The 24,753-nt window shown below is 53.0% G+C and overlaps 1 protein-coding gene across 1 annotated transcript in view; it reads right to left on the minus strand.

Moving 5' to 3' along the window:
- Positions 1–506: 506 nt before the first annotated feature.
- Positions 507–24,753, minus strand: part of ZC3H12D (zinc finger CCCH-type containing 12D) — a 32,825-nt gene continuing 8,578 nt past the window's right edge. The window contains exons 2-6 of the mRNA XM_049653041.1: positions 23,440–23,815; positions 13,760–13,899; positions 8,405–8,639; positions 4,995–5,101; positions 507–3,853 (exon numbers count right to left, since the gene is read on the minus strand). Coding sequence (XP_049508998.1) covers positions 3,075–3,853; positions 4,995–5,101; positions 8,405–8,639; positions 13,760–13,899; positions 23,440–23,744 — 1,566 coding nt within the window. The 5' untranslated portion in view covers positions 23,745–23,815 and the 3' untranslated portion in view covers positions 507–3,074. The remainder of the gene's footprint in view (positions 3,854–4,994; positions 5,102–8,404; positions 8,640–13,759; positions 13,900–23,439; positions 23,816–24,753) is intronic.

Here is a 24,753-nt window from a genome sequence, read left to right on the forward strand (position 1 = left end):
GGGCACCCCCACTTAGAAGGGCCCCATGCTTGGATGAATGCTGTGCTGTCTTGACATTCTTGACCACGTTCGAACAGGTACCTGCATTTTTTTAAATTTGTTTCTTAACGTGTTTTTATTTTTGAGAGAGAGAGACACACAGAGTGCGAGCAAGGGAGGGGCAGAGAGAGAGGCAGACACAGAATCCGAGGCAGGCTCCAGGCTCCGAGCTGTCCGCACAGAGCCCGACGTGGGGCTCGAACTCACGAACCGTGAGATCGCGACCTGAGCCCCAGTCAGATACTTAGCTGGAGCCCCCCGGGCGCCCCTGGGGGGCCCTGCATTTTAAATCCATACAGGGCCCCACAAGTAGCTGGGCCTGGCTCCGTGCATTCCGTCACGGTGGGATTTGTGATTCCAAGTAGTTGTTCCATCTCCCAGAGCCCCCTCCCCCATCACCCATTCCTTAATGCCTCTTCCCCTCCCCCCACCACGCTCTTCTCCCGACAGGGACTGTTCTCCTAGAGACCGGAAGCTGTACCCGTGCCAGCGGGCAGTTGGCTCATTGTCCCCCACATGAATTCTGTGTAAACTCCGCAGGGCTGGGATTCATTTTATCTGGAGCAAGGCTGACGTGAGTGGCTTCTCCTGCCTCTACCCCCTTAACCCCTGATATTCTGCAGTTTCTGCCGCAAACCGCGGCCCAGAGGCCTCTGGGAAAGCAGCCCCAGCAAAAGCACGGTATAGCAGCAGGCTCCTCAGATCTGAGCAATCAAGGATTCTGCTGCAGGTGTACACAGGAAGAGCGGCTTTTATGAGACTGCTTTGTGGTTCTGTAACGAGGACTTTAAGAGTCTAGCAAACAGATACGCAACCTGTGTCCTTGGTAACCGCCGGCTGAACATCCAGCAAAGGCATGTTCTCACCTTGGGCCTCCCCTGGAAAAGGCGGATCCCAGCCTCCTCACCCCCAAGGGAGGAATAACACTAAATAAAGCAGCCACAACATCAGTTTTCACACCCACAATATTTGACGTGAAAACTTGGCCTAAGGGGAGAAGCCGCCATGGGAGAAAATGATGTACAATTTGGTAACAGAGAGCCCAGGTGTGGATAAAAGTGATTTATTTTTGGATCACGGTGACAGTTATGCAACTAGGAACATTTCAGTCACCCATCCATCCATGCTTTGTGTCAAAAAGACGTACCAAGACTCTGGAAAAAATTCCAAAGGGGATTACACTGAAAAGCGCTGTCTCTTCACCTGTTTTTGTGCTTGTCTTCATCACAGTGAACCAAATAAAATAGCTTTACAGCTTACTAAAACTCAAACTTGTCCTCAAAGGAAGCAGTTTAAACATCTCCAACTGTAAGTCAGCAAGGAGACGGCTCTACGTCAGGAGACAGACCCAAGAGACAAACACATAAAGTTGTCCTGTCAAAAGAAAGGAAAAAACAAAACAAAACACCACGAGGGAAATCCACTTTATCCAGGAAGGGTGGGGCCTCTTCAGGACTAAGTTCCCAAAATACTAAGATATAACTGTGGGTGCAAAAAAGAGGTGAAGAACAGATCAGGCTGGAGCCACTCTAAGAATCTGGTTTAAAAAGACGAAAAGGGGGCGCCTGGGTGGCTCAGTCGGTTAAGCATCTAACTCTCGATCTCAGCTCAGGTCTTGATCTCAGGGTTGTGAGTTCAAGCCCCAAGTTGGGCTCTGCATGGGGCATGAAGCCTACTTAAAAAAAAAAAAAAAAAGAAGGTCAAAGGGGTCACAGGGAGACACAGCGTCACTGTACCTCCACTGGCGGCATTTACCATGAACTAGAGGGCTAGAAGCAGACTCGCCCAGGGGTACACCCTGCTCTGTGTCCACAACGCTGAACGATGCACTGAGAAAAGTTTCCCTTTGCATTCGCCAATCTGCAGGAAGCTTTTGGGGGATGGGAGCTGATTTTCCACTGGGAGGTGCCTCACATTCTCCCTGATGGCCAAGCCACCAAGGGTCCTCACGAACGAATGAGCTAAGACCTGCACATCTGGACTTGTAACCCAGAGTGAACGGGTGGATGCCCACTAGAGATGCCAGGGCCCCTGAGGACGCAGGGTCCACACCCCGCAAGCACGGTCTCATGTCCTGTCCACTGCAAGCAGGTGGGTCCCTCCTCCCCAAAACTCAAAGCAGTAGCTGGCTGGAAGAAACAGCACTGGTGGAAGGTGGCGATAAACCCCCATGACTGAGGCTCATCCCAGCTCTTCACGGACCCACCTGGAGGTTTCTGAGCACAAGTCCTGACTCACTGGGCCTTGACTCAAGAGTCAGGTGTGACTTAGAAGGCTCAACCAGTTGAGGATCTGTGCTCTGCCCTCAAGACCATGTGCCCCTGCCCCACCTCCAACCACACAGAGTGACAAGCGGACCCACCCATCAAGGCTAGAATTCTAGGTTCCTTTCATGAGGTAAGAAACAGCTGATATGAAACCCATCAGACACCAAGACCTCCACCAGTCAACTGACTACGTATTTCAGATGTCACGTGATACAGTAAAAGCCAAGGCCATTTACCAGGATTTTTCAAACTTTTGCCCATGACCCACGTTAAGTTTGCACAGCTACCAACGGCACACAGGTGCACACACGTGTAGTTAACACACAAGAGTTTCATACTTAGCTTGGCCATGTGGCCTGTGCTCTGAGATTTCCGACACCACTCCTTCTGGTGTGACCCACTAAATTGACGTTGTGACCCACTCGTGGATCCCAAATGCAGCTTGACAAAACAGCCATGCAGTGTTCTGGACAAACCCCTGGAGCCGTCATGGGACCTTCTAGTCTTCCAGACATAGGAGGCCACTCCTTCCATGGATGTGGCCAGCCTCATTCTGCAGGACACGGACCTCCAGCAGCAAGCCCTGCAGTGTCAGTGAGGGTCATCAAGTGCCACCATGGGTGCTGCTGAGGGTGAGGAAGCCGGCTTCCCTGACCTTCTTGAAGGAAAAGAGGGCTGCAGGGTGGCTCGCCCCAGGGGCAGGCCGACCATCCGCCCTGACCAAGCGGCAAGGCAAGATTGGGACTTCCGGTGGCTTGCACGACTTCCTTAGGATTTCCCCACGGGAGCCCCAGACGTCTGGAATCTCTGGATGAGAAGGATGAGCCGGGTGACGTCGGAGAGCGCCGGGAACAGGGCCATGACGCTGTCCACCTGGTGGGGCGGGAAGATGCTGCAAAGCGCGATGCGCGCCCGGGCACGCGCGTCCACCTCGCCGGGAGCGGAGGGAGGCGGGGACCCCGAAGGTCCCCCGAAGGCGCCGTCGCCCCAGCCGCGTTCCGCCCAGGCCGAGCGGCCCGGGAACCGGCAGGTCCCTTGTTGGAGGGCCCGCGGCTCGGCGGGCCTCCTGCGCTGGGGGAGATCACTGTGCGGGGGGCCGTGGCCCCCCCTCGGCCCGACCTGGGGGGTCAGCAGGCCGGGCAGGGCTCCCGGGGACCTCGAGGCCCCCGGCGCCCCCCAGTCCGGACGGCGCGGCCGGGGCGCGAGGCCGGCGTCCCGAGGGGGCGCCCCGAGGGGCCCAGGGTCTTCGCTGAAGGCGAGGCGCGAGAAGCCGGCTTCGAGCGCGGCCACGTCGGCCGCCCGCCGCGCGGGGTGCAGGCTGCGCACGCCGGGCTCCGGGGGCCCCGGCCAGGCCGCGGCGGGAGCGCCCCCGGGGCCGCCCTGCTCCTCCCGGGCCGCCCGCGCGCTCCTCCGCCGCTCCGCCTCGGCGCCCGCGCCCCGCCAGGCCCGCGTTTGCGCGCGAAGCTCGTCGGCCACCGCCAGCTGCGCCAAGTGCGGCCTCTCGGGGTGGTAGAACTTGCACTTGACGCCGTAGGTGCATTTCTTGCCTGAGAGGGAGGGGGCAAGGGGGAGAGGGCGGGTGAGACCTCGGGTAGGAGAGGGGGTGTGGGGGTTGTGGTCGGCGCCCGGCCCTTCTCCTTGGAGACTCCTCGGGCCCCCTTCAGGAGTCTCACGATTGGGGCTGGACGAGAAGGGGAGGAGGGGAGAAAGTGTCCCGGGGCCGGATTAGATGGGTGAGGGTGCAGTACCCACGCCCTTGGTGTAGGGCGCTGGACCCAGTAATCTCAGTGCCAGGCCGGGAGATTGTCCGTATGGGAACTCCTTTCGACCAGGGACTGAAAGCAAACCTCTAGATCCAACGACCTTGGGCCTCCACTTCCCCAGGGAACCCTGTGGATGGGGCCACCCTTGTGGAGAGGGTGGGGAGCGGGTGAGCCCCGCACAGGATTGCACGTCCAGTCTGCCACAGTTTCCACCGTTGGCCTCATCGCCTGTGCTGATCATTGCCCTCCCCAACAGGCTGTTCTAACAGAGGTGATCAAGCAGTTTATCGCCCAGACCTGGACGCTTCTGAGAGGGTATGGGAGCAAGGTGAACCAACGTGAATGTGTGTGTGGTCACCTTAACTCGAACAAGAAATGACTTTGAATATGACTTTGAACTTCTCTGGACACGAAAAACAAGCCCTGGCGGCATTAAACGAGCAAATGAACTTGCCAAAGCAAGTTAGCGAAAGAGCTGGCTAGAAGTGCTCTGGGATAAAAAGCCTTAATTCTTAATGGATAGCATTGACGAAGGCCATGAAGGTCCAGGGGTGGAGGGCTGGTGGAGGGAGGGGTGGAGGGATGCAGACAGATGTGGCAGAGTGCAAGGGGGAGGGACTGAGAAGGAGGAGCTTGGGGGTACACACCATACAGCTTTGCCCTGTGTGGGACCCCGGCATCCGGCCCTCACAGACACTCCCATGCAACAGTCACCCAGGATGTCAGTTCATCCTTATAACAACCTTGTCAGCAAGTGCCATCCAGAGAGGTTAAACGGTCTCTCCGATGTCACACAGCCAGTTAGGAGCAGAACCCAGGCAAGAACCCAGCCTGCTGACGAGCAGGCCAGCACTTCTGACTGTGCCCTGTGCCGCCCTCACACGAGACCTGAACCGGGATCGCGAGGCATGGGGGTGCCACCCACCGTATGGACAGTGCTGCCAGGATGGCTCTGGGGGCTTGGGCTTCCTGCTCAGGAAGTTGCTCAGGGTGGGTCCCCGGCGGCCCAAGGGGTCATCGGGAGGCATGAACCTGTAAAACAAGCACAGGGGGGCAACTGCTAGACCCACAGAAACTCACCACCAGCACCTGCATGGGGAGCAGGCCCCAGCCAGCCGGGCGAGAGAATGGGCGCAGCAGGCACGGCCGGCCTTGGGCGGGGCTCACCATCCAGGGCTCTCCCCCCCCACCCCGGGGCCGTGTAGCATTTGAAAGCAGCACAGCCCTCCCTTCTCACTGAACCCATGAGCAGAGAGCACGGCTCTCAGGAGAGCAGCCTCGGGCCTCTCCCGAGTGTGCGTCCAGCAAGGGCCGCAATCACCCGGTGATGCCTTTAAAACTGCAGGCTCCTGGCTTCCCACCAGACCTGCTTCATCAGACTCTCAGGTGGTTCAGGAATCTGCCTTTTAACAACTTCCCAGGTGATTTTTATGCACTGAAATTGAAGCGTAATCCCTCTAGGGTTCCCCTGGGCCCCGGGTCCGAAAGTGACCCTGTGCTGCTTTCTCACTGTCCAGACCTCCCCAGGGCTGCAAACAGCCCTAGTCCTGCGGGCTCCCTTACTTGGGTCTCCTGTGTTGCCCCACAGCTCTGGACATATACAGGTGGGGGATAAATATTAATACGGTTTGAAATGCCGGCCAGTGAGCCGGTGAAGAAGCAGGTGTAGCCGGCACACAGAGCCTCAGTGCAGGTCCTTTTGGAACCCCGGGGAGCTCTGGGTTTGGTCTCAGCTTCCGGGGCTGCCTGACCCCGGCCCCGTTCTCTGATACCCTCCTGCCCCCTGTCTGCCCCTTCCCATCTCCCTGGAATTAAGCCTCACAAGGAAGGGAATGCATCGTCAGTGTGCCCACAGCTCAGAGGGGAACACATTCCTTGGGAGGAAAACGCCCTTCATTTAGGGCCATCCATTTTTTTATGTGAATACTTTCGTTCCCAGGAGGCATTTCCAGGTCATACAAAGGTTCCGCTAGAGGGGTTGTGGTTCCTAAGTGGGGGGCTGTTTTCAGGGGTTGGTGTCCCTCTGAGAGTCAAGGGTCATACTGAGTCCCACCATGCAGACCACATACCCTAGGCCAGCCCAGAACTGGGCAGTCGCTGGTCCCAGGCAGCCTCCATGGCTCAGATCCCAGCTACACAGCCGGCTTCTCAGAATTGGGCCCTGACCAAGAATCTGGGGAGCCGCCCACTGCGGTTATTAAAGGTTCCCAAAGGCTTTACCTCCTGCTCTCTGCTAGGCCTTGGCCACGGTGAGCTGGGCCAAGAGGGCCCTATGGACGTGCCCAGGGCACTGGGGCAGGCGTCCTCACCCACAGGCAGGCAGGGAGGCTCTGCCTTCTGGCAGCTGGGGGACCTTCTGGCAGGCCCTTAGCAGACGCCGGTGCGTCAAAAGGACTTGGCCTTGGCCCCAGGCTGTGGCCAGGCCAAAGGCAGCCATGATCCATCAGACTTCAGTGAGGATTTTCTGGAACCGACAGTCACCAGACTTTCCAGATTTCTCCAGGCCTGAGCTGGATAGAGGGAGCTGCTGGCCTTGAGTATATGGAAATGGCCATGGGGACTCCTGGGGCCGGGGAGCAGGTAGCTGGCTGCTTGCAAGCCTCTGCTCTGGGGCTTGGGAGGGTAGTAGTAGGGGCACAGTGCCCTCTAGAGGCACCACGTCCTGGCCTGGCCTGAAAGTAAGTGCTACTCTTAGGTACAGTTAGGTACTCTTCGGGGTACAGTTCTCCCTAGTCCTCAGAACCATCTCAAACATAAATATGATTAATCCAGGTATGGTTAATTCAAGGTGAGGGACATTTAGTTCAGTGACAGGGATTTCCCCCATGACACACAGCCCGTAAATGACGGAGCCTCCACTGGAAACCTCATCTGCTGCCTCCAAAGCTCTAGCTCTTTCCAGAACACCACACTGCCTCCTGGGCTTCGAGGTCAGGAACGGGCCTGCCGCGCGCAAGTGGCCTGACCCAGCCGACCTGTCACCTCTCTCCCTTCCCCAGGACCGCAGCCATTCGCTTTACTGATTCACTCACTCACTCACTTGCCACCTACAACTAGTTCTTGAGTGCCTGTGATGGGCCATGGCAGACAAGGCACATACAGCCCCTGTCGTCACAGAGTTGGGAGTTTCTCTTAAACCATATTTCTAAAGGCCAGTCCAAGAGCCCAGAATGAGGGTCAAGCTATCACTGCCTGGAACAGAAAGCGAAGTGAGAGTGATATCCCAGCGTGCTCTACCCTCTGCACCCTGCCTCCCCACCCGCCCCCGGCTAAGTCTCAGACCCATGGCCACCTTGCCAGACCCCTAGCCTTTGCCCTCAGCGTGCCTGACGACATCCGCACTGCTCCCTCCCCACCTTAGCTCTGTCCAGGGGCCCTTGCCCAGCACCTGCTAACAGGTTTGTGCCTTGCGTCCATGACATTGCCCTCCCCCAGCTGGAGCTGGTTGGTTCAGGGTGGACCTGACCCAGGGGAACCAACCTAGGGGACAGAAGAACCAACTCGACGCTCTTGAAAATTGCAACCAACAACAGGTATTGCGATGGACTTAGTTCCAAGTTCTTCTCAACCCCCCAAAAAAGATGACTCCCGTACGTAATTCAAAACTTAAAAAAAAGGGCGTGAACCTAAAACAAGTGAAGGGAAGCGCAACAAAGTTCCGATTTTCCCCAGGATGGCTGTTTCAGTGCTCTTACCTATAGTAAATGCTTTAAAAATAAAAGCAACAAGGGCCACCTGGGTGGCTCTTGATTCCAGCTCAGGTCACGATCTCACGGTTCGTGAGTTCGAGCCTCTCATCGGGCTCTGTGCTGACAGTGCAGAGCCTGCTTGGGATTCTCTGTATCCCTCTCTCTGTCTCTCTCTGTCTCTCTCTGTCTCTCTCTCTCTCTCTCTTTCTCTCTCTCTGCCCTTCCCCCATGTGCACTCTCAAAAATAAACAAACATTTAAAATAATAAATATATAAATAAATAAAAGCAACAAGTTGATGGTGCCCCAAGCTCAAGCTTGGCCCACCTGTGGGGCAATTCTTTGCCAGGTCAACCACATGTGGGCATGGGAACAGAAAGGTCATGGACAATTGGGACAAAACAGCCCTGCTGAGGAATCGTGATCGCGATGGAGAGGAGACCCAGAGGGACTGAGAGAGCCTCTACGGACCCCGGGGGAGAGAGCAGGTGACTTCCAGTGGGCTCTGTCTCCAGGACTGGGTGTCCTTTGCTTTGGTACGGTGTGCCCATGATGGCAAGCCCCGCTGGGCTTAGGCTATTTGGACTGGCTTTCTGCCGGTCACCCCAGCCCCCTGCCATGCCAGGACCCCCTGTGCCACCACGTACCGATCGTTGACAAAGGAGAACATGAGCAGCCTCTGCTCGATGAACCACTTCCACTCGGGGTTCTCGCTCTGGAGGTCGCGGTAGTTGTCGTTGGAGACGATGACACCGTCCTGCTCGTAGGCCACCTTCACAATGTAGCGGTCGTCGTAGCAGACCACCCGCTTGCCGTTCACCTTGCGGGACGGGGTATACACGAGCACCGCCTGCCTCTCCAGCTCCTCCAGCACGTGCTGCTCTGGGGGCCACAGGGCGGGCGGGAGACAGGATGTGGCAGCTTCCTGGGTGGGACCCCCACCCCTAAAACCATTCTCAGATCACCCAGCATGTGCGGCAGCTCAGGGATCCTCTCTGAGCCAACTCCTCCTCCCCCACCCCATGGCCCAGCCTGGCACATGAGCAGGGAGGTCAAGAGAAATTTGCCAGCAGCTTGGGGTCAACAGGGCTCTTGGCTTCTGTCCCGAGAATGATACCCTACAAGGGGGAGTCACTTTAGAAAGGAGAGCAAAGCCATAGCTCTTGTCCTTTTGATGGTCACACGCCATAATACCCCTACCACAGCAGACACGAGAGGCCTTCTGGAGAAAGACATTCATAGTTTAACTGGAATCCTGGCAAAGCCTTAGAAGTTACTAGGAGACTTGCATCCACCTGGAAGGCTCCTGCCTGAGCCCGTAGCTCAGAGCCACTGTCCATCTTCCCCCATGGTACAGGAATCTGCGTGGGACACCCTTAGGACAGAGCACACCGTAACACAGCTCTGAGGGACACAAGGATGTACTAGGGAGAGTCTGGGATTCAGACCCTACGCCTGGGTTCTGGTCTCAGCTGTGGCTCCTCCCTCTCTGAACACCAGATTTTGCAACTAGTATAAAATGAGGTTAGCAATTCCTCCTTCTGTCTCAGTGTCTGTGAGTAGACTGATAAGCTCACGTGGGCGACAGCTTAGTATGCGGACTGGTGAGGAGGTGAACACCTGATACGCCACAAGGTCTCTTACAGGAGCTAAAACCCACATTCCCGGGAAGTCTACTCTTTGATCCTAGTTTTGCCTTTGGAGGCAGGCAAAAGAAAATCCCTTCTACTGTAACAGTTACTCAGAACTTGGAAGAACTTTAGCATATTCTTCACTAACTGTCTCTTCCCTCAAATCTACGTCCTGTCCTATATGACTTTTTGAAAGTCCATAATGCATATAAGGGCACCAAGGATAACTTTTAAAGCCACCTACGCAGCACTCCCATAGAGAACTACAACGTGGCCATGCTTTCGAGGTCCCCCGCGCCCCTCCCACTTTGCACGTCCTGCTGCCCCTTTGACGTAGCCCAATTTGTAGACTTCGTGTTTACAGTTCTCTTCCTTTCGTTTTTTATTTTTTTTATTTAATGTTTTATTTATTTTTGAGAGAGAACGAGAGAGACAGAGCATGAGCAGGAGAGGGACAGAGCACAAGTCGGGGGGAGGGACAGAGAGAGAGGGAGACACAGAATCCGAAGCAGGCTCCAGGCTCCGAGCCGTCAGCACAGAGCCTGATGCGGGGCTCGAACCCACTGACTGCGAGGTTATGACCTGAGCTGAAGTCGGACACTTAACCAACTGAGCCACCCAGGCGCCCCTCCTCTCATTTTTAAGGATACATATGTATGCATCGTCCCAAAAGGACTATTTTTCACGCGATTAGGAACCTCTAGACTTTACACACATGGAATCATACTGTGCATATTCTTGCACGCTTACTTTCTTCCTGTAACATCGTGTTGGAGAGGTTCGGCCACGTCCCTGTGTTCCCCACTGTCAGTTCTGCACGTCAGTCTCCGGGGACAGGAGTACAAGGACTTCTCTGGGGAGTAACTCTAAGAGTGATATTGCTGAGTGGTAGGGAAAGGCACTTTCCAAGACAGTGCTGGATTGTTCTCCAAAGCAGTTCTATCAGCTGACTGCCCAACACAGCATTCAAGAAGACCGTGTCAGGGCTTGGCTTTTCAGGTTTCTGAATTTTTGCCAATCTGGTGGGTGTACAGTGCCCTCTTATTGTGGTTTTCTTTTGCGTTTCTTTGGGTACTAATGAGAGTGAGCGTCTTTTCATACGTTTATTGGCCATTTATGTCTTCTCTGCTGTGAAAGGCCCATTCATGCTTTAGTTCATCTTTCTGTTGGCCCTTTGTCTTTGTCTTATTAATTTGGAGAAGCTCTCTATAGATTCTGGACAGTAATCCTTCATCAGGAATGTGTGATCGCCTCTCCCAGTTTAAGGCTTGTTTTTTCATTTTTTGGTTTTTGTGGTATCCACTAATGAACAGAAGCTTTTATTTTAATGCAGTCAAATTTATGAATCTTTCCCCTGAAGCTTTGCACTTGTTGTGACTTGTTTTAAAATTCCTTCCCTACCCCAAAGTGATTTCCCTACCCTTTACCCATACTATATTTTTTTAAATTTTTTTAAACGTTTATTTATTTTTGAGACAGAGAGAGACAGAGCATGAATGGGGGAGGGGCAGAGAGAGAGGGAGACACAGAATCGGAAGCAGGCTCCAGGCTCTGAGCCATCAGCCCAGAGCCCGACGCAGGGCTCAAACTCACAGACCGCGAGATCGTGACCTGAGCTGAAGTCGGATGCCCAACCGACTGAGCCACCCAGGTGCCCCTACCCATACTATATTTAAATATTACACAGCTGTTGAGAGCTGCCATTCTCCATGTTCAGACTGTAAAGAATAATTTAGGGTAAGCAGTTCATGGTGGAGAACTGAACACAAGTATTGATCCCTGCCTCTCTCTCATAATCCTACTGAAGTGGCAGTAAAGAAGTACGAAACGGGGAGGGGATCCATAATCACATTAGAATGGGCCAGGGAACAGCAGCAAACCCAGGAAACCATACTGATCCTCTGGCACGTAGGGAGCCATAGCCCAGAACGTGGGTAGAAGGCTAAAGTGGATATGAGGCCATCCTTTCTGCAAAGGCCTAGAGTGTTCAGCGGGCCTGTGGAGAGGAAGTGGGAAGTCTGTGGAAGTCAGGGTTAACTACCTGAAGGGCTACTCCTGGGGCAGGTGCATCTACCCTTTCCCTACCCTTACTGCTATAAGGAAAGTGAGATATCACTAGGAAGGAGGAGGTTCCCATGTGGCCTTTGACCTCCTGGAGTAAAGCCATCATGGGGCACTTTGCACTGTGCACCTGCCTGCCCCATGCAGGGTCTGCCCAAGTGAACTCTGCTGGTCTACACTGACGGTCAGTCAGCCCTGCCACTCCGGGAGAGATCCACGTACTAGGAGAGAAGACGCAAGGAAATCACATAGAGGTGTATCTAACTGATCTGGCTCTTTGTTTGCAAATCAAAACTGATGGCCAAACAAGTACTAGACCTTTGAGAAGACTTAACAGCACCCCCCACACACACCCCCACACACACTCACACACACTCATACACACACACACGCAAACACACCCCCAAACTCCCACACCTACACACACCTACACATACACACCCCACACACACCTACACACACACACACACACACACACACACACACACACCACAGAAATGAACAAAGGGAACTGACCCAAGAAAAATAAATAGGATTCACAGAACTTAAAGGGAACTTTTTAAAGTCTATATTACTATAGAAATAATTAAAGATATTTCATCCCTAAGACAAGGATATATATTTTTTAATGTTTATTTATTTTTGAGAAAGAGAGAGACAGAGACAGAGCATGAGTAGGGGAGGGGCAGAGAGAGAGGGGGACACAGAATCCGAAGCAGGCTCCAGGCTCCGAGCTGTCAGCTCAGAGCCTGATGCGGGGCTCAAACTTATACACTGCAAAATCATGACCTGAGCCAAAGTTGGACGCTTAACTGAGCCACCCAGGCACCCCAAGAATATCTTTTTTTTTACTTTGACAGAGAGAGAGCATGCACATGCGATTGGTGGAAGTGGCAGAGGGACAGAGAGAGAGAATCTTAAGCAGGTTCCATGCTCAGCATGGAGCCCGATGCAGGGCTCGGTCCCACAACCGTGGGATCGTGACCTGAGCCGAAATCAAGAGTTGGAGGCTCAACTGACTGAGCCACGCCAGTGCCCCAACAAGAGTATCATTTTATTTAAAAAATAAAGACAGAGAATCTGAAAGAGAAGAAGCAGCAATTAGAAACCATTGGTAGAATTAAAAACAACACCAAAAACTTTTGGTTAAAAGGCTGAAAGAAAAAATCAAAGATGGAGAGCCCGAGTGGCTCAGTCAGTTAAGCATCTGACTTTGGCTCAGGTCATGATCTCTCGGTTCATGAGTTCAAGCCCCACATCAGGCTCTGTGTTGACAACTGGATCCTGGAGCCTGCTTCAGACTCTGTGTCTCCCCCTGTCTCTGCTCTTCTCATGCTCTGTCTCTGCCTCTTGACAATAAATAAATGTTAAAAAGATTTTTTTAAAAATCAAAGAAATCTCCCCGAATCGCCAGGAGGTCAGCCCCACCATCACTGAAGAAACAATGCCAACAGTGGCTTAGTGTCTGACTTCTAGTAATGAGAAAGCCAAACAAAAACAAACAAACAACACCCTGTTTATTTAAACCACCTGCTCTATTATTTGTAGCTTAAAATATTCCTAGCTGATATAAGAATTAAAAATAAAGAATTCCCTGGGCCTTAGTTTTCTTTTTTTTAATTATTATTATTATTTTTTAAATCAGTTTGTTTTATGGTCAATGAGTGTAACATTTATTTATTGTTAGGAGACAGAGAAAGACCGAGCACTGGGAGGGGCAGAGAGAGGGAGAGACATAACCTGAAGCAGGCTCCAGGATCTGAGCTGTCAGCACAGAGCCTGATGTGGGGCTCGAACCCATGAACCTCAAGATCATGACCTGAGCCAAAGTCAGATGCATAACCGACCGAGCCACCCAAGTATCCTTCCTTTTTTTTTTTTTTTTTTTAATGCAGAGATTGGACAAGGTATAAAGTAAATAAATATCATTGAACCAAATGAATGTCTCTTTCAGATCCTATATTCTGTTAGGGGCGGGATGCAGATCCAATCTCTGCAGAATGTTAAAATCTGTATGACACAATCATTTGGGGGACTTAATCGTTCACACTAGAAGACAAAATAAGTAGTTTATTCATCTATTCAACAACTATTTATTGAGCACCTACTATATGCCAACTCTATGTTGAGCACCTATGCTAGGTGCTAGGGCTATGGCAGTGATATTCATAGTTAGTGTTCACATGGAGCTTATAGTGCGGTGACAAACACAGACATTATCAAACAAATAGCTAATTGACTGTAATTGCCACGAGAACTACCGAGGAAAGGTGTAGAGTACCTCTTGAGCATATATCTGCTCCAGCATACCTCTAATAGGGGTATCAGATCTTGGTGGGTCTTTCCTCCAGGATGGAACAAAAACTTTGATGTAGGCGTGTCCTCTGTCCCTGAACCAGTCCACAGCCAGCTGGATTCCCCGGCAAGAGAAGGCTTCTTTATTTCCATGGCTACGATGGGAAAACAAAGAAATCTGTAGAGTCACGGAAAAGGTTTCTGAAGAGTGATTTCCCCTGGGAATATCCTGAATCACAGGCTCATAATCAAAGGGAATCAGGCAAATCTGCATTTGAAAAATAGTTCATTCTCGGCAAAAAATGGATCCTTTAACTGGCACCATGCGGCTTGCGATAGTTATGTGTATAGAGGGTCTTGGGCTCCTGGGGAAGTGCACCCCAAGGATTAGTAGGCACGATCCCCTTTTTCCCTGCAGCTATAAGGATCAACATAAGACGGAGGAGAGTAGCCATCTGCGGAATACTCTTACCCTAAGAGAGGGCTGTGTATGTGTTATGGGGCTTCCCAAGGAAGGAGGCCAAGGTGCCCCAGAAATTCCACTGAAGCATCAGGAAGTAGAGAGCAGTGGGAGAGAAGGCCCAAGACCAGGCAGGGCCTGGCGTGCCTTACTGAAAACTCCTTTTTTTCTCTTTTTAATTTAATTTAATTTAATTTATTTTGAGAGAGAGAGCGTGCAAGCAGGGGAGGGGCAGAGAGAAAGGCAGAGAGAGAGAATCCCTAGCCGGCTCCACACTGTCAGTGTGGAACCCAGTGTGGGGCTCGAACCCACAAACCGTGAGATCATGACCTGAGCCAAAACCAAGGGTCTGAGGCTTAACCAACTGAGCCACCCAGGTGGCCCAAACTCTTCTCCTAAAAGGAATGAGAAGCCATAGCAGGATTTGAAGATGGGGGGGTATATGTGCTGTGCTGTGATACGATCCAATGTATGTTTCTAAAAGCTCAATCTGGCAACACAGAGGACAGTAAATTGGAAGGGAGCAAGGTGGGGGTGAGATACCCAGTTAGGAAGCTGTCACTGTCATCAAAGCAAAACTGGATGGTGACTGGGACCGAGTGGGTGGTGGTGGATAAGGGAGAAGGGTAGGTGAACCTGAGAGATATCTGGAAGGGAGAATCTCCAGAATGTGGTGATCGGTTGGATCCAGGGCGATAGAGAAGAAAGCATTGAGGAGGCTTCCAGATCTCTGGCTTGTGTGGCTGGTGGGCTCCTCCTTGAGACGGGGAGTCCTGGGGGAGGACAGGGTGTAGAGGGAAAGACCGCGGGTTTTGTCATGGACACCTACTGAGCCGGAGGAGCCCCTGTAGGTGGACATGCTGAGTTCCAGAAGAGAGTTCTGGGTGACGAAACGCGTAGGGCATCTGTGCTTACACAGCACTGGAAGCCAGAGAATTGCCTGATTCCCAGGAGGGAGTGAGGGGAGGGAGTGAGGGGCCCGGGAGACGGGTCTGGGGGGAGCTCTGGAACTCAGAGCTGGTTACGGCAGGGGTGGGGCAATGTCACAGGAGAGACGGAAAGGATCTCTCAGGCCAACAGGAAGCAAACCAGGAGTGCCACGCTGTGGAAGCCATGGGAAGGAGGCATCCGGGTGCTGCTTGGAGGAACCCATGAAGCCTGAAAACACCCCTGAGGACGAGTCTGTGCAGGTCAGTGGTGTTTGGCCGGCGAAGGGGACGAGCGGATAGACGAGATCACGAGATCGCAGAATCAGTCGGACTTCGCCCCGGGTGCGATGCAGCCTGGCCTCCGCTCCCAGCCCAGCCACCCGCGCGGCCTGCAGCACTTTGTCCTGGCCAGCCACCTTCCCCGCTCCCACCGCAGGACCTTTGAACCAGCTGTTTCTTCTCCTCTCAGCCCGGTCCACGCCTCCTTCTCCTGCGGATCTCAGCTTCATCTCTGCTTCCTCAGGAAAGCATCCCTGCCCTCTGGTCCCCCTCCGATTCCCCTATCACGAGTCCCCACGGCACATGCTGCCTCTGCCTGGCCCTAATCTCAGCCAAATGATTACACACACCTATAGGATGAACAGGTCTCCCCCTCTTTAACTCACAGGCTCCTTTTGCTCTCCACTGAATTCCCAGCACCCACATGGCGCCTGATGATCGGTAAGGGGACAGTAAAAATGTGTCGAATGCATGAAGGGCTGAGAAGACCCAGGTCCTGTGAGCCACCAGAGGGGTACAGCCCAGGCAAGGGGGAAGAACCGGGTGGAAAGACAACGCGAAAGGCTCTCTGTGTCTAGGGACCAAAGAGACAACAGAGTGACTGGGGCAGGGAGAGGGAGCAAAGGGGAGAGTTGAGAGTTCACAGAGAGCCCAGGGCACCATGACAGCCTCTGTTCAGAAGCCTGGCCCGCGGCAGCCGGCCCACCGCCCACGTCCAGACAAGGACGACACTAAATTTCCATGCTGTGCTTTCTCTTGTGTGTGTGGCCTCTCCTGCTATTTTCTCAGAGGGGATCAGGATAGGCCCACGAGAAGAAGGCAGGCTTTGGAAACACTAGTCAATAGTCTTGAAAGTCAGGCTTTGTGGACATACACGAGAACTCTAAATTGCTCTGACTCCAGTAACGTGTCGGGAACCAGGCCTTGAGTCCTACACCCGTAGTGTCTTCCAGTTTAGAGAAAATAGTCCTTGGGCCCCTGAGGCCAAGCTGTGAGGGTTATGCAAACAGTAAGGAGAAAATATCAATGTCTGTGGTGCAAAGAAAGGAAGTGGAACCAGTCCCTCTGCCCCAGAGGAAGATGAAGAAAGAAAGGAGAGGGAGGGAGAAAGAGGAGGGCGTTCACAGGGTCCTTGCCCATGCATCCCCCACCCCTGCTTCACCCACCAGCCAGAAGGGGAGGAGAAAGTATAGAAACATCAGGATGGGTGTGAAGAGGAGGCCAAAGGTCGGTCTCCCAGCACAGTGTTGGCAGGTCACAAGGCTCTTGGAGATCCTGGGTTCAGCAGGGCACAGTGTCCACAGAGCTGCACGGCTGCCTCGGAGGAAGGGGGCAGATAGGTGAGCTGGAAGCATCACCCTGGATCCCTCACATGCCCCCAGGCCCAGGAGATTGTCAGAGACCTAGGGAGGGACAAAGAGGCCCCTGTGAGGGGGGCAGGGCTGTAAGCCAGCACGGATCCCAAAAAGACCAATGACCCTCCTACGTTGACCATTCTGGAAGCTAAGCCAGGTCAGACCAGCTGCTCCGTAGCAGAGCCCCGTGAGGGTCCCAGACCCCCCTCTCCCAGCCAACATCAGGTCTCAAAACCCCCAGATGCCGTTTGGGAGAGGAGCGGGGGAGAGAGAGGAAACATGAACCCCAAGTCATCCAGAAGGCAGGAGACACCAAGATATCACACACTGGTAAGTTTAGGTTTGCCACTCGCCACGACCTGAACAAGTAGGGAAGAGACTGTATCTGAGAAAATAAGGTCTATTTTCTGCGCACACTGGAGCAGGAATATGAACAACTGATGATACCCCACCCCACCCCCACTCCCAAACATGCCTCTGTCAGCGGTGACAAGTCTGTCCTCCGTTCTCAAGCAAACATCTCACCACCACCCTTCTTTTAAAAATGGCTTCTTGGGGAGCCTAGTTAAGCCTCTGATTCTCGATTTCGGCTCAGGTCATGATCTCACAGTTCATGGGTTTGAGCCCCGTGTTGGGCTCTACGTTGACAGCTCAAAGCCTGCTTGGGATTCTCTCTCTGCTCCCACCCCCACTTATACTGTAAACAAACAAACAAACAAACAAACTTAAAAAAAAATGGTTTCTTGAGGGCTCTCTTTCCTGTGACCACACATCTGTTTCTGTGACTACACACCTTTGCTGGGTGTGTGGGTGGAGGGAGCATGTTTGGTGATGAGGCTGAACCCGATTCCTCCGAGGAGGCAAAGGTGAGCAGGGCCACAGGTTCTGGTGACGATGGTCAGGACCACAGCCTGAAGTGGCCCTGGCTGGGGGCTTGTAGAGGGGAAGGGGTTGGCAGTTCAGCAGTTCAGGAAGAGAAAAACTGAGGAATGGTGCTACCCTGAGCTTCATGCAGCAAAATCCAGTCCCATGGCCCCTCTGACCCCAGACTCCAAGATGTTTCCAAAGATGTTTGGAAAGATGTTTCCAAGATGTTTCCTCAGCCAAGAGTTTCCAAAGGGCAGTAAATACGATGAAGACCAGAAGAAGCTGGAACAAACATACATCTGCCCAGAGCCCTCCTTCCCTCCCTAAGCAGTGCTCTCCTCTCCAGCTTTGACTCCAGGCAAGGGAAGTCAGGGGCTGACCCCTAGAATCACTAAACTGATGTCTCTGGAATGGAGGGTTTTCATTCAGGTCTATTGTTTTCAGGACCGGATTCCCACACGCTCCACCCCAACCTCTCTTCTGAGCCTTCTGGTCTCTTTTGAGATGTGAGGATTGTTACCGTTGGATCCTTGCCACATTTTTTTTTTTTTTTTTACCAAACTTTGAGGTTGGTAAAAACCTCATAACCCCATTATGGCTGCCATATTTCTGACCACAGAGAGCCCTGGGCCATGGCAGGATTGAAGCCACACTCAGGGACCACCTTCTCACCACAGAGGGGTCTGTCCCTAGTTGTCTGCAGAGCTCCCAGTCAGGCAAGAAAGCACTCGCGGTCACCCTGGGTCCACACCCCTCGGCACACAGAGGTAAATGCATAAGCCCAAAGCATTTATTTATCTGCGCATCCCTCCACTTACTCAACGTCAATTTACGAACATCTTCAGTGAGGCTCTGTGCTGGGTCCTCAGAGACATACCTTGTTCCTGCTTCTTGGAGCTCATTTTTAATATTTGTAGAGTCCCGTGTCCCAGGCCACTTTGCACTTTGCGCTTCAATCATTGCAACGAGCCCCCGAGGAAGTGACCTTCTTCTGACCGCACCCTTGAGGAAACTAAAGCGAAGACAGGTGCCCACCTGGCTGGTCCAGGGGCACATCTCAGAGCCTGATCTGTTGGGTTGCAAACTCCTCCTCCCCCATCTCTTATTCCATTTATTCCTGCCCCTCCCCGGTCTCTCCCCTGACACCCAGACAGGTTAAGTCGTCTGCTGTTAAAATGCTGGAGTTTGGGGAGGGCCCTTAGGGCTTCTTAACAGTCACTGTGAACCAGCTCATCACCGAGAGCTGAGAGCCAGGCCCTGGGAAAAGGAGACAGAAGCGGTAGGTTTTGGATAAAGGGAGGGTGGTAAGGGGAAGTGGGTTGGTGCCCGAGGCAAACTTGGCCTGTGGGACAATTACGCCTGGGGCGCCCACAGTCAGCATGGCCATTTGAAGCAAGTGGACCAAGTACATTGAGTGGACCATCACTGTATCGTTGACTATTGCCCAGGAGGTGTCTGCAGAAGTTAGCGACCCGTAGAACGGTGCCCGGGCGAGCAAGGTGGTGCTTGTGGGGAGGGAGGAAAGGAAAAGATGCTTCCTTCAGGGCAGGAGGTGCAAAGCACACCCCTCTTTCCACTCTGTTTCTTTTGGGGGGTTATATTGCAAATACTCGGAGTTTTATCCCTTTCTTTCACCAAGAGATCTCTCCCCAGCTCAGGGCAGGGGGGAGAAAGAGAGGGTGTGCCTTCATCGCAGAGAGGGAGAAACAGGTGCAGACCGAGGTAGGAGCCCAAAGCCAGCACCGGCCAGAGTCCACTCAGGGACTCAGGAGGAGGTTTGACCCCCAGCCCAGGAGTGCCTCCTCCACGAACAGCCCACTGAAGGGGGCTGATGAGACGCCCCCCCCCCCCCCCCCCGCCCCATTGCAGGCCTGAGCTCCTGTCACTGAAGGTTGGTTACTCCAGAATAAGCCAGATTCCGTTGAAGTTTCTGAGAGCTTAGAAATGTAAATGACGACCCAGACAAAAGGCCCTTGCAAGCCAACATGGACTTGTTTAAGTAAAACCCTTGTCTGGGGCAGCAAGAGGATGTGAAATTATCAGGTGGTTTTCCCCCAAGCTGAAGTCCTTCCAAATCATTCTTTTCCTAAATTTGCTACAGAACGCACCACGCAGTGGGCTCCTGAGAGTTTGTCGGGCAGGCAAATACAGGCACGTGTGCCGTGAAAGCCACCTTCTTTGTCAAACCTGCCAGATGCTTTTAGCTGTTTCTTGAGCTCACACCCTCCTCTCTCATGTACACACACGGGAGCACACGCACAGGCACGCCCATACCCTTTGAAGGTGCAGGGCGTGCTTGGAAATCACTCTGTGGGCAGCCAGCCCACCAGAGCCACCTTTCCATGCACATGTGATGCCCGGTGGGGGCGGCGGTGGGGGGGGGGGGGTCCAGAAGGCTGGCAGCAGCAGAAAAGGCATCCTGGGGACCAGTCCTACAGAGATCACCTGGTGAGGGGGTCCAGCACATCCTGTGTGCAGCGGGCAAGTTGGGGCCCATCCCACTTGGGAAGGGCTCTGGTCAGCACAGGCAGGCTCTGGCCCCAGAATAAAATCCGTGGGGTCAGGGGCTCCCACCCTGAGACACTTTGGAAGACTGGGCAGTGGGAAAACCAAAGATGCACGGTGCTAGAGGAAGTACAGGGCTTTGGAAAGAGCTCTGAAAGCAGAGCCTGGCATTCATTGCTCTGTGACCTGGGGCAAGTTACTTACTCTCTCTGAACCTCTGCAGAAGAAGAGAAATTCCTTTCTCAGAAAAATGCATTTATTTCTTTCATGCATGCATAAAATCATCACCTCGAATCCTAGAATGTTACAGATGGAAAGCCACTTAAGATCATTGTTGTTTAGTCCAACCTCTTCATTGTATAAACAAGGGCTCAAAAACATCACGTGACTCTGAGGTCACACAGCTGGAAAGCTAGGGTACAGTCCAATACCTAGGCGCTCATTGCATGTGACCGTTTACATTTAACTTCAAATTAATTCAAAAGACACAAAATGTAAAATTCAGTTCCTTGGTCACAATAGCCACACTTCAAGTGCTCAGTAGCCCCATGTGTCAAGTGGCCATCGCTAATGGGCAGATAGGTCTAGAACTTTCCATCATCGAAGGGAGGTTTTAGTGGGCAGCTCCCAGCTAGAGGTCAGGACTCAGATCTTTGGACTCTCTCGGTGGCTCCTCAGGGCAGCACGGACATGAGCTCCAATCTGCCTTCTAAGTCCTTCCCTACCTCATGCAGCATCAGACAGCATATGAAGCAATATCTTCTTCCAAAACAGAGCGTAGCAAAGTCTGTGATACTACAAAACCTCAGAAAGGAAAATTTTCAGAAACCACGTTTCTGAGGTTAACTGAGTTTTGAGGTCAACTGATAATAACTAGACACCATGTTGGTTTCAACCACCCATTGTGTCTAAAGGGTGAGCCCCACACTTAAATCTATCCTGCACAACTGAGATCTGGCAGAGCCCGAGGGTCATGGGTCCTCTTGACACTCTGGTCAGAGGACACAGGCGGTGTCACTGTGGGAGAAGGAGCCAGGGGATGAGGTAGAGCCTCGCACCCCAACCGTCTCCCAGACTGGCCACTGAGCAAATCAGGTCCCACCCACCAGGTGGTGGTTGAACAATGGGTCTTTTGTCCCTGACTTGGGATGCAGGGGCAGGGAAAGGGATGGGATGTGTGTGTGTGTGTGTGCACATACAGGTACACACACTGAGACTTCACACAGGCACACATGCTCTTGTTAACTGAGATGACGTACAGGCAGCAAGTGTGTGAAAGAAAGCATCGGTGTTCTGACACATTCTTCATAATAAGCCTGAGTGATGGCTTCTACTTGTCCCCCACACAGATTGAGCACAAGGGGATTAAACTGGTTACAGTTGTGGGGGAGGGAGGACCAAATGGGTTTACCTGGGACACATCATGGTCACACGCAAGTGGAAGGTGTGGTTTGAGTTTGAAGTCCAAGCAGCAACAGAGATTTTCAGCAAAATAAAATCCTCCAACACCACCCTATCGAAACAATTCCTAAAAACTCTCTGGTCCCCAAGAGAGCATGCCCACTCTTCCCTTTAGCAGGTGAAGTAGTCAGTCCTTCCAGCCCAGAGCCATTCGGCTCTTTTGATCTGGGATCACAGAGCTGGTACAATCTTAGGGCTGGAAAGGTCTTCAATTTAAGCAATACCCTTTTACCTTTAAAGCCTCCTTTCTATGGATGCCCAGAAGGAGAGGTGGCTCGTCCTGATCAGACAGAGGCCAGGCCCCCCTCACAACCCTCACACACCCTCAGAACCTACCAGATCCTTTTTTTTTTAAGTTTTTAATGTTTATTTTTGAGAGAGAGAGTGTGTGAGTAGAGGAAGGGAGGAGAGAGAGGGAGACACAGAATCCAAAGCAGGCTCCAGGCTCCAGGCTCTGAGCTGTCAGTCCAGAGCCCGATGCGGGGCTTGAACTCACGAACTGTGAGATCATGACCTGAGCTGAAGTCGGACACTTAGCCGACTGAGCCACCCAGGTGCCCCAGAACCTACCAGATTCTTAAACATCCTTTCAACTTCCCCCTGAAATCTCGAATTAAGCAGGATTTCATAGTCTGGCCTATCTGGTGCCTACATGGGAGCATGTGTGTGGATGTTACAGAGGCCTGAGGACCAGCCCAGGGTGACCCAGCTGGCTAAAACTTGAACAAACACCACGCAAAGCACAAAGGCACAGCGCCCAGGGCTGGGCCAGCCTTGGTAGCATCATTCCAAACCTCCGTCCTACACTGCCAAGTCCAAAGTGAGTCCAAATCCCCAGGGAAAGCCACTGGCCCTGTCAGCCAAAGGACGGACACCCTCTGGACACATTTAGCACTGCGGAGAACACTCCTCTCCTCAGTCCCCACCCATGGCTCAGCTTTTGAAAGGGGAAGTGCGTCTATTTACAGCCTCGAGTGGCCAATTTCCTATGGATCTGCCCTTTGCCTGCCTGTAACTAAGGCAAGAAGTAGAAAACTGCACTTGTGTGCACAAAGCCTCCTCCTGGCCTATCGCGGAGTGTGGATGAGACGCTAAGATTGGCTTGCAGCTGAACGGAGCCGCGCAGGACACGTAACAAGCCAGGGCACGGCACTCCCATCACTGACGCACACAAAGACGCCAATACACAGACCTGACAATCGTGTCTACGGCTCAGGGGCCGTGAGCACACGTCTCCAACCTGGCTAGGGAGCCACACCACCGCCAGCCACCCCACAGCAGCTCTCCTCTTCCACCCCACCCCCCAAAAGAGGGTTTCTAGTTCAAGTACATCTCCCCTCTGATTCTCATTACCTTTAGAGAAGTAGCAAAGCTATCTATTAGCCCGTGTCACAGAAGAGGAAACTTGAGATGCCATGGCTTTCTGAGTCACGCAGCTGGTTAGGGACAGGCTCTAGACAAGAAGCCACATCTGCCGAGGCCCGGTGCTAGGCTCCTCCCCAGTCATCTACTGCCTTTCTCAGAAAAGAGCCTCTCTCTGGGTCGATATGATAATAGCTACCACTTGTTGAACACTTACTCTGCGTCAGGCACTGTCCTAGGCATTTTGTGCAGCTCCAGTTCTCACAACTGCCTTCTAGGGAGGTTTTATACCAATTCTACAGATGGAGGAAGTGAGGCTCAGAGAGGTTAAGCGACTTACTTAAGGCCACACAGCTATGAAAGGGATGGAATGGGGATCAAAGGTCCATCCATTAGCCCCCAAACCACTCTTTGGACAAAACCACTGAAAAGAGGGACAGTTCTCCCACCCCGAGGCTCCAGGACGAAGAAAACTACCTCATTGCCACGTTGCTGCCGTCAATCACTATGGGTCGCAAGGAACTGGCTGGGTCTCCGTGCTCTTCTTCCAGCTCTGCCGCCAGCCCGCAGTGGGCAGGGTCCAGGGTCCCGCAGGAGCCCCTGGGAACGAGCAGGGGCACAGCACTGCTCTCGTGGGCCCCAGGGCGGCTGCCAGTCTGGATCAGCTCCTGCAGCACGTCGTTGACCAGGGCGTCCTCACCCAGCTTGCCCAGCACCCTGACCACATCATCCCGGCTGTAGCCCAGCTTCTGGAAGAACTCCATCTTGCTTGAGCGCTCCATGCCGTGCCAGCTGGGGCCCTGCTGAGGGTCCTGCCCCCAGTTTCCTTCTGGCAGAGCCACGCTGGCATGAGCTAAAGAGAAAAAGCATCCATCAGGTGTTTTCTGAGCGGCCCGGGCCTGAAGGCTGTCAGGTTACTGAGGGCAAATGATGCGTGCTCCCTCCCCGCCTTATCTGTCAGGAAATCATGTTGCCTGGTCCCCTTGGGGATTTTCAGTTGCTCAGTGTGGTTGGGGAGCCACAGATGCAATCATGCTGCTTTTACTCGTGCACTTTCTGAGGCCTTCTCCCCACCCAGGTGCCCCCGCAAGGATCCACTGGCCAGAGGAGCCAAGGGCCTCTGAGCAAACCACCCAGCACTCGAACATTTGCACACAGGCCAAAGACGCGTTTTCGAGGCTCGAGCATGGGCTGGGTTGGGCCCCCACCCCCCCAATTCATTCGTTGAGGCCCAACTCCCGGTAGCTCAGAACGTGACTGCCTTTGTAGAAAGGGTCTTTAAAGAGTTGATTGGGTGGAAATGAGCTCCTTAGGGTGATTCCCGGCCAATATGACTAGTGTCCTTATAAGAAGAGGACATTTGGACCCAGATAGGAACAGAGGAAAGACCATGTGAAGGCACAGGGAAAAGATGACCGTCTACAAGCTAGAGAGAGAGGCCTCAGAAGAAATCAACCCAGCCAACACCTTCATCTCGGGCTGCTAGGCACAGAACTATGAGGCAATAACACCAAGAATAGGTAAAATATTACATATATGATATTATATGTAATACATACCACCCCTGTGGTATTGTGTTATAGCAGGCCTCGAAAATTAATATAGCTCCTCAGCTTAAAGAGGGGAAAGGGCTGCTGGTCAATTCCATTCCCAGGAAAGCAATGCTCTGGCCCAAATTCAGCTCTGTGCTGTGGCACAGCTTTCCCCAGCAATGAATTCAGATGGTAGTGAACCTGTAAAGTAGAAGGTCCTAACCCACATTTTCCAGTGAGCATCACCGCCTGGCCTGTA

This window comes from Panthera uncia (genome assembly GCF_023721935.1).
Source record: "Panthera uncia isolate 11264 chromosome B2 unlocalized genomic scaffold, Puncia_PCG_1.0 HiC_scaffold_24, whole genome shotgun sequence".
Lineage (NCBI taxonomy): Eukaryota > Metazoa > Chordata > Mammalia > Carnivora > Felidae > Panthera > Panthera uncia.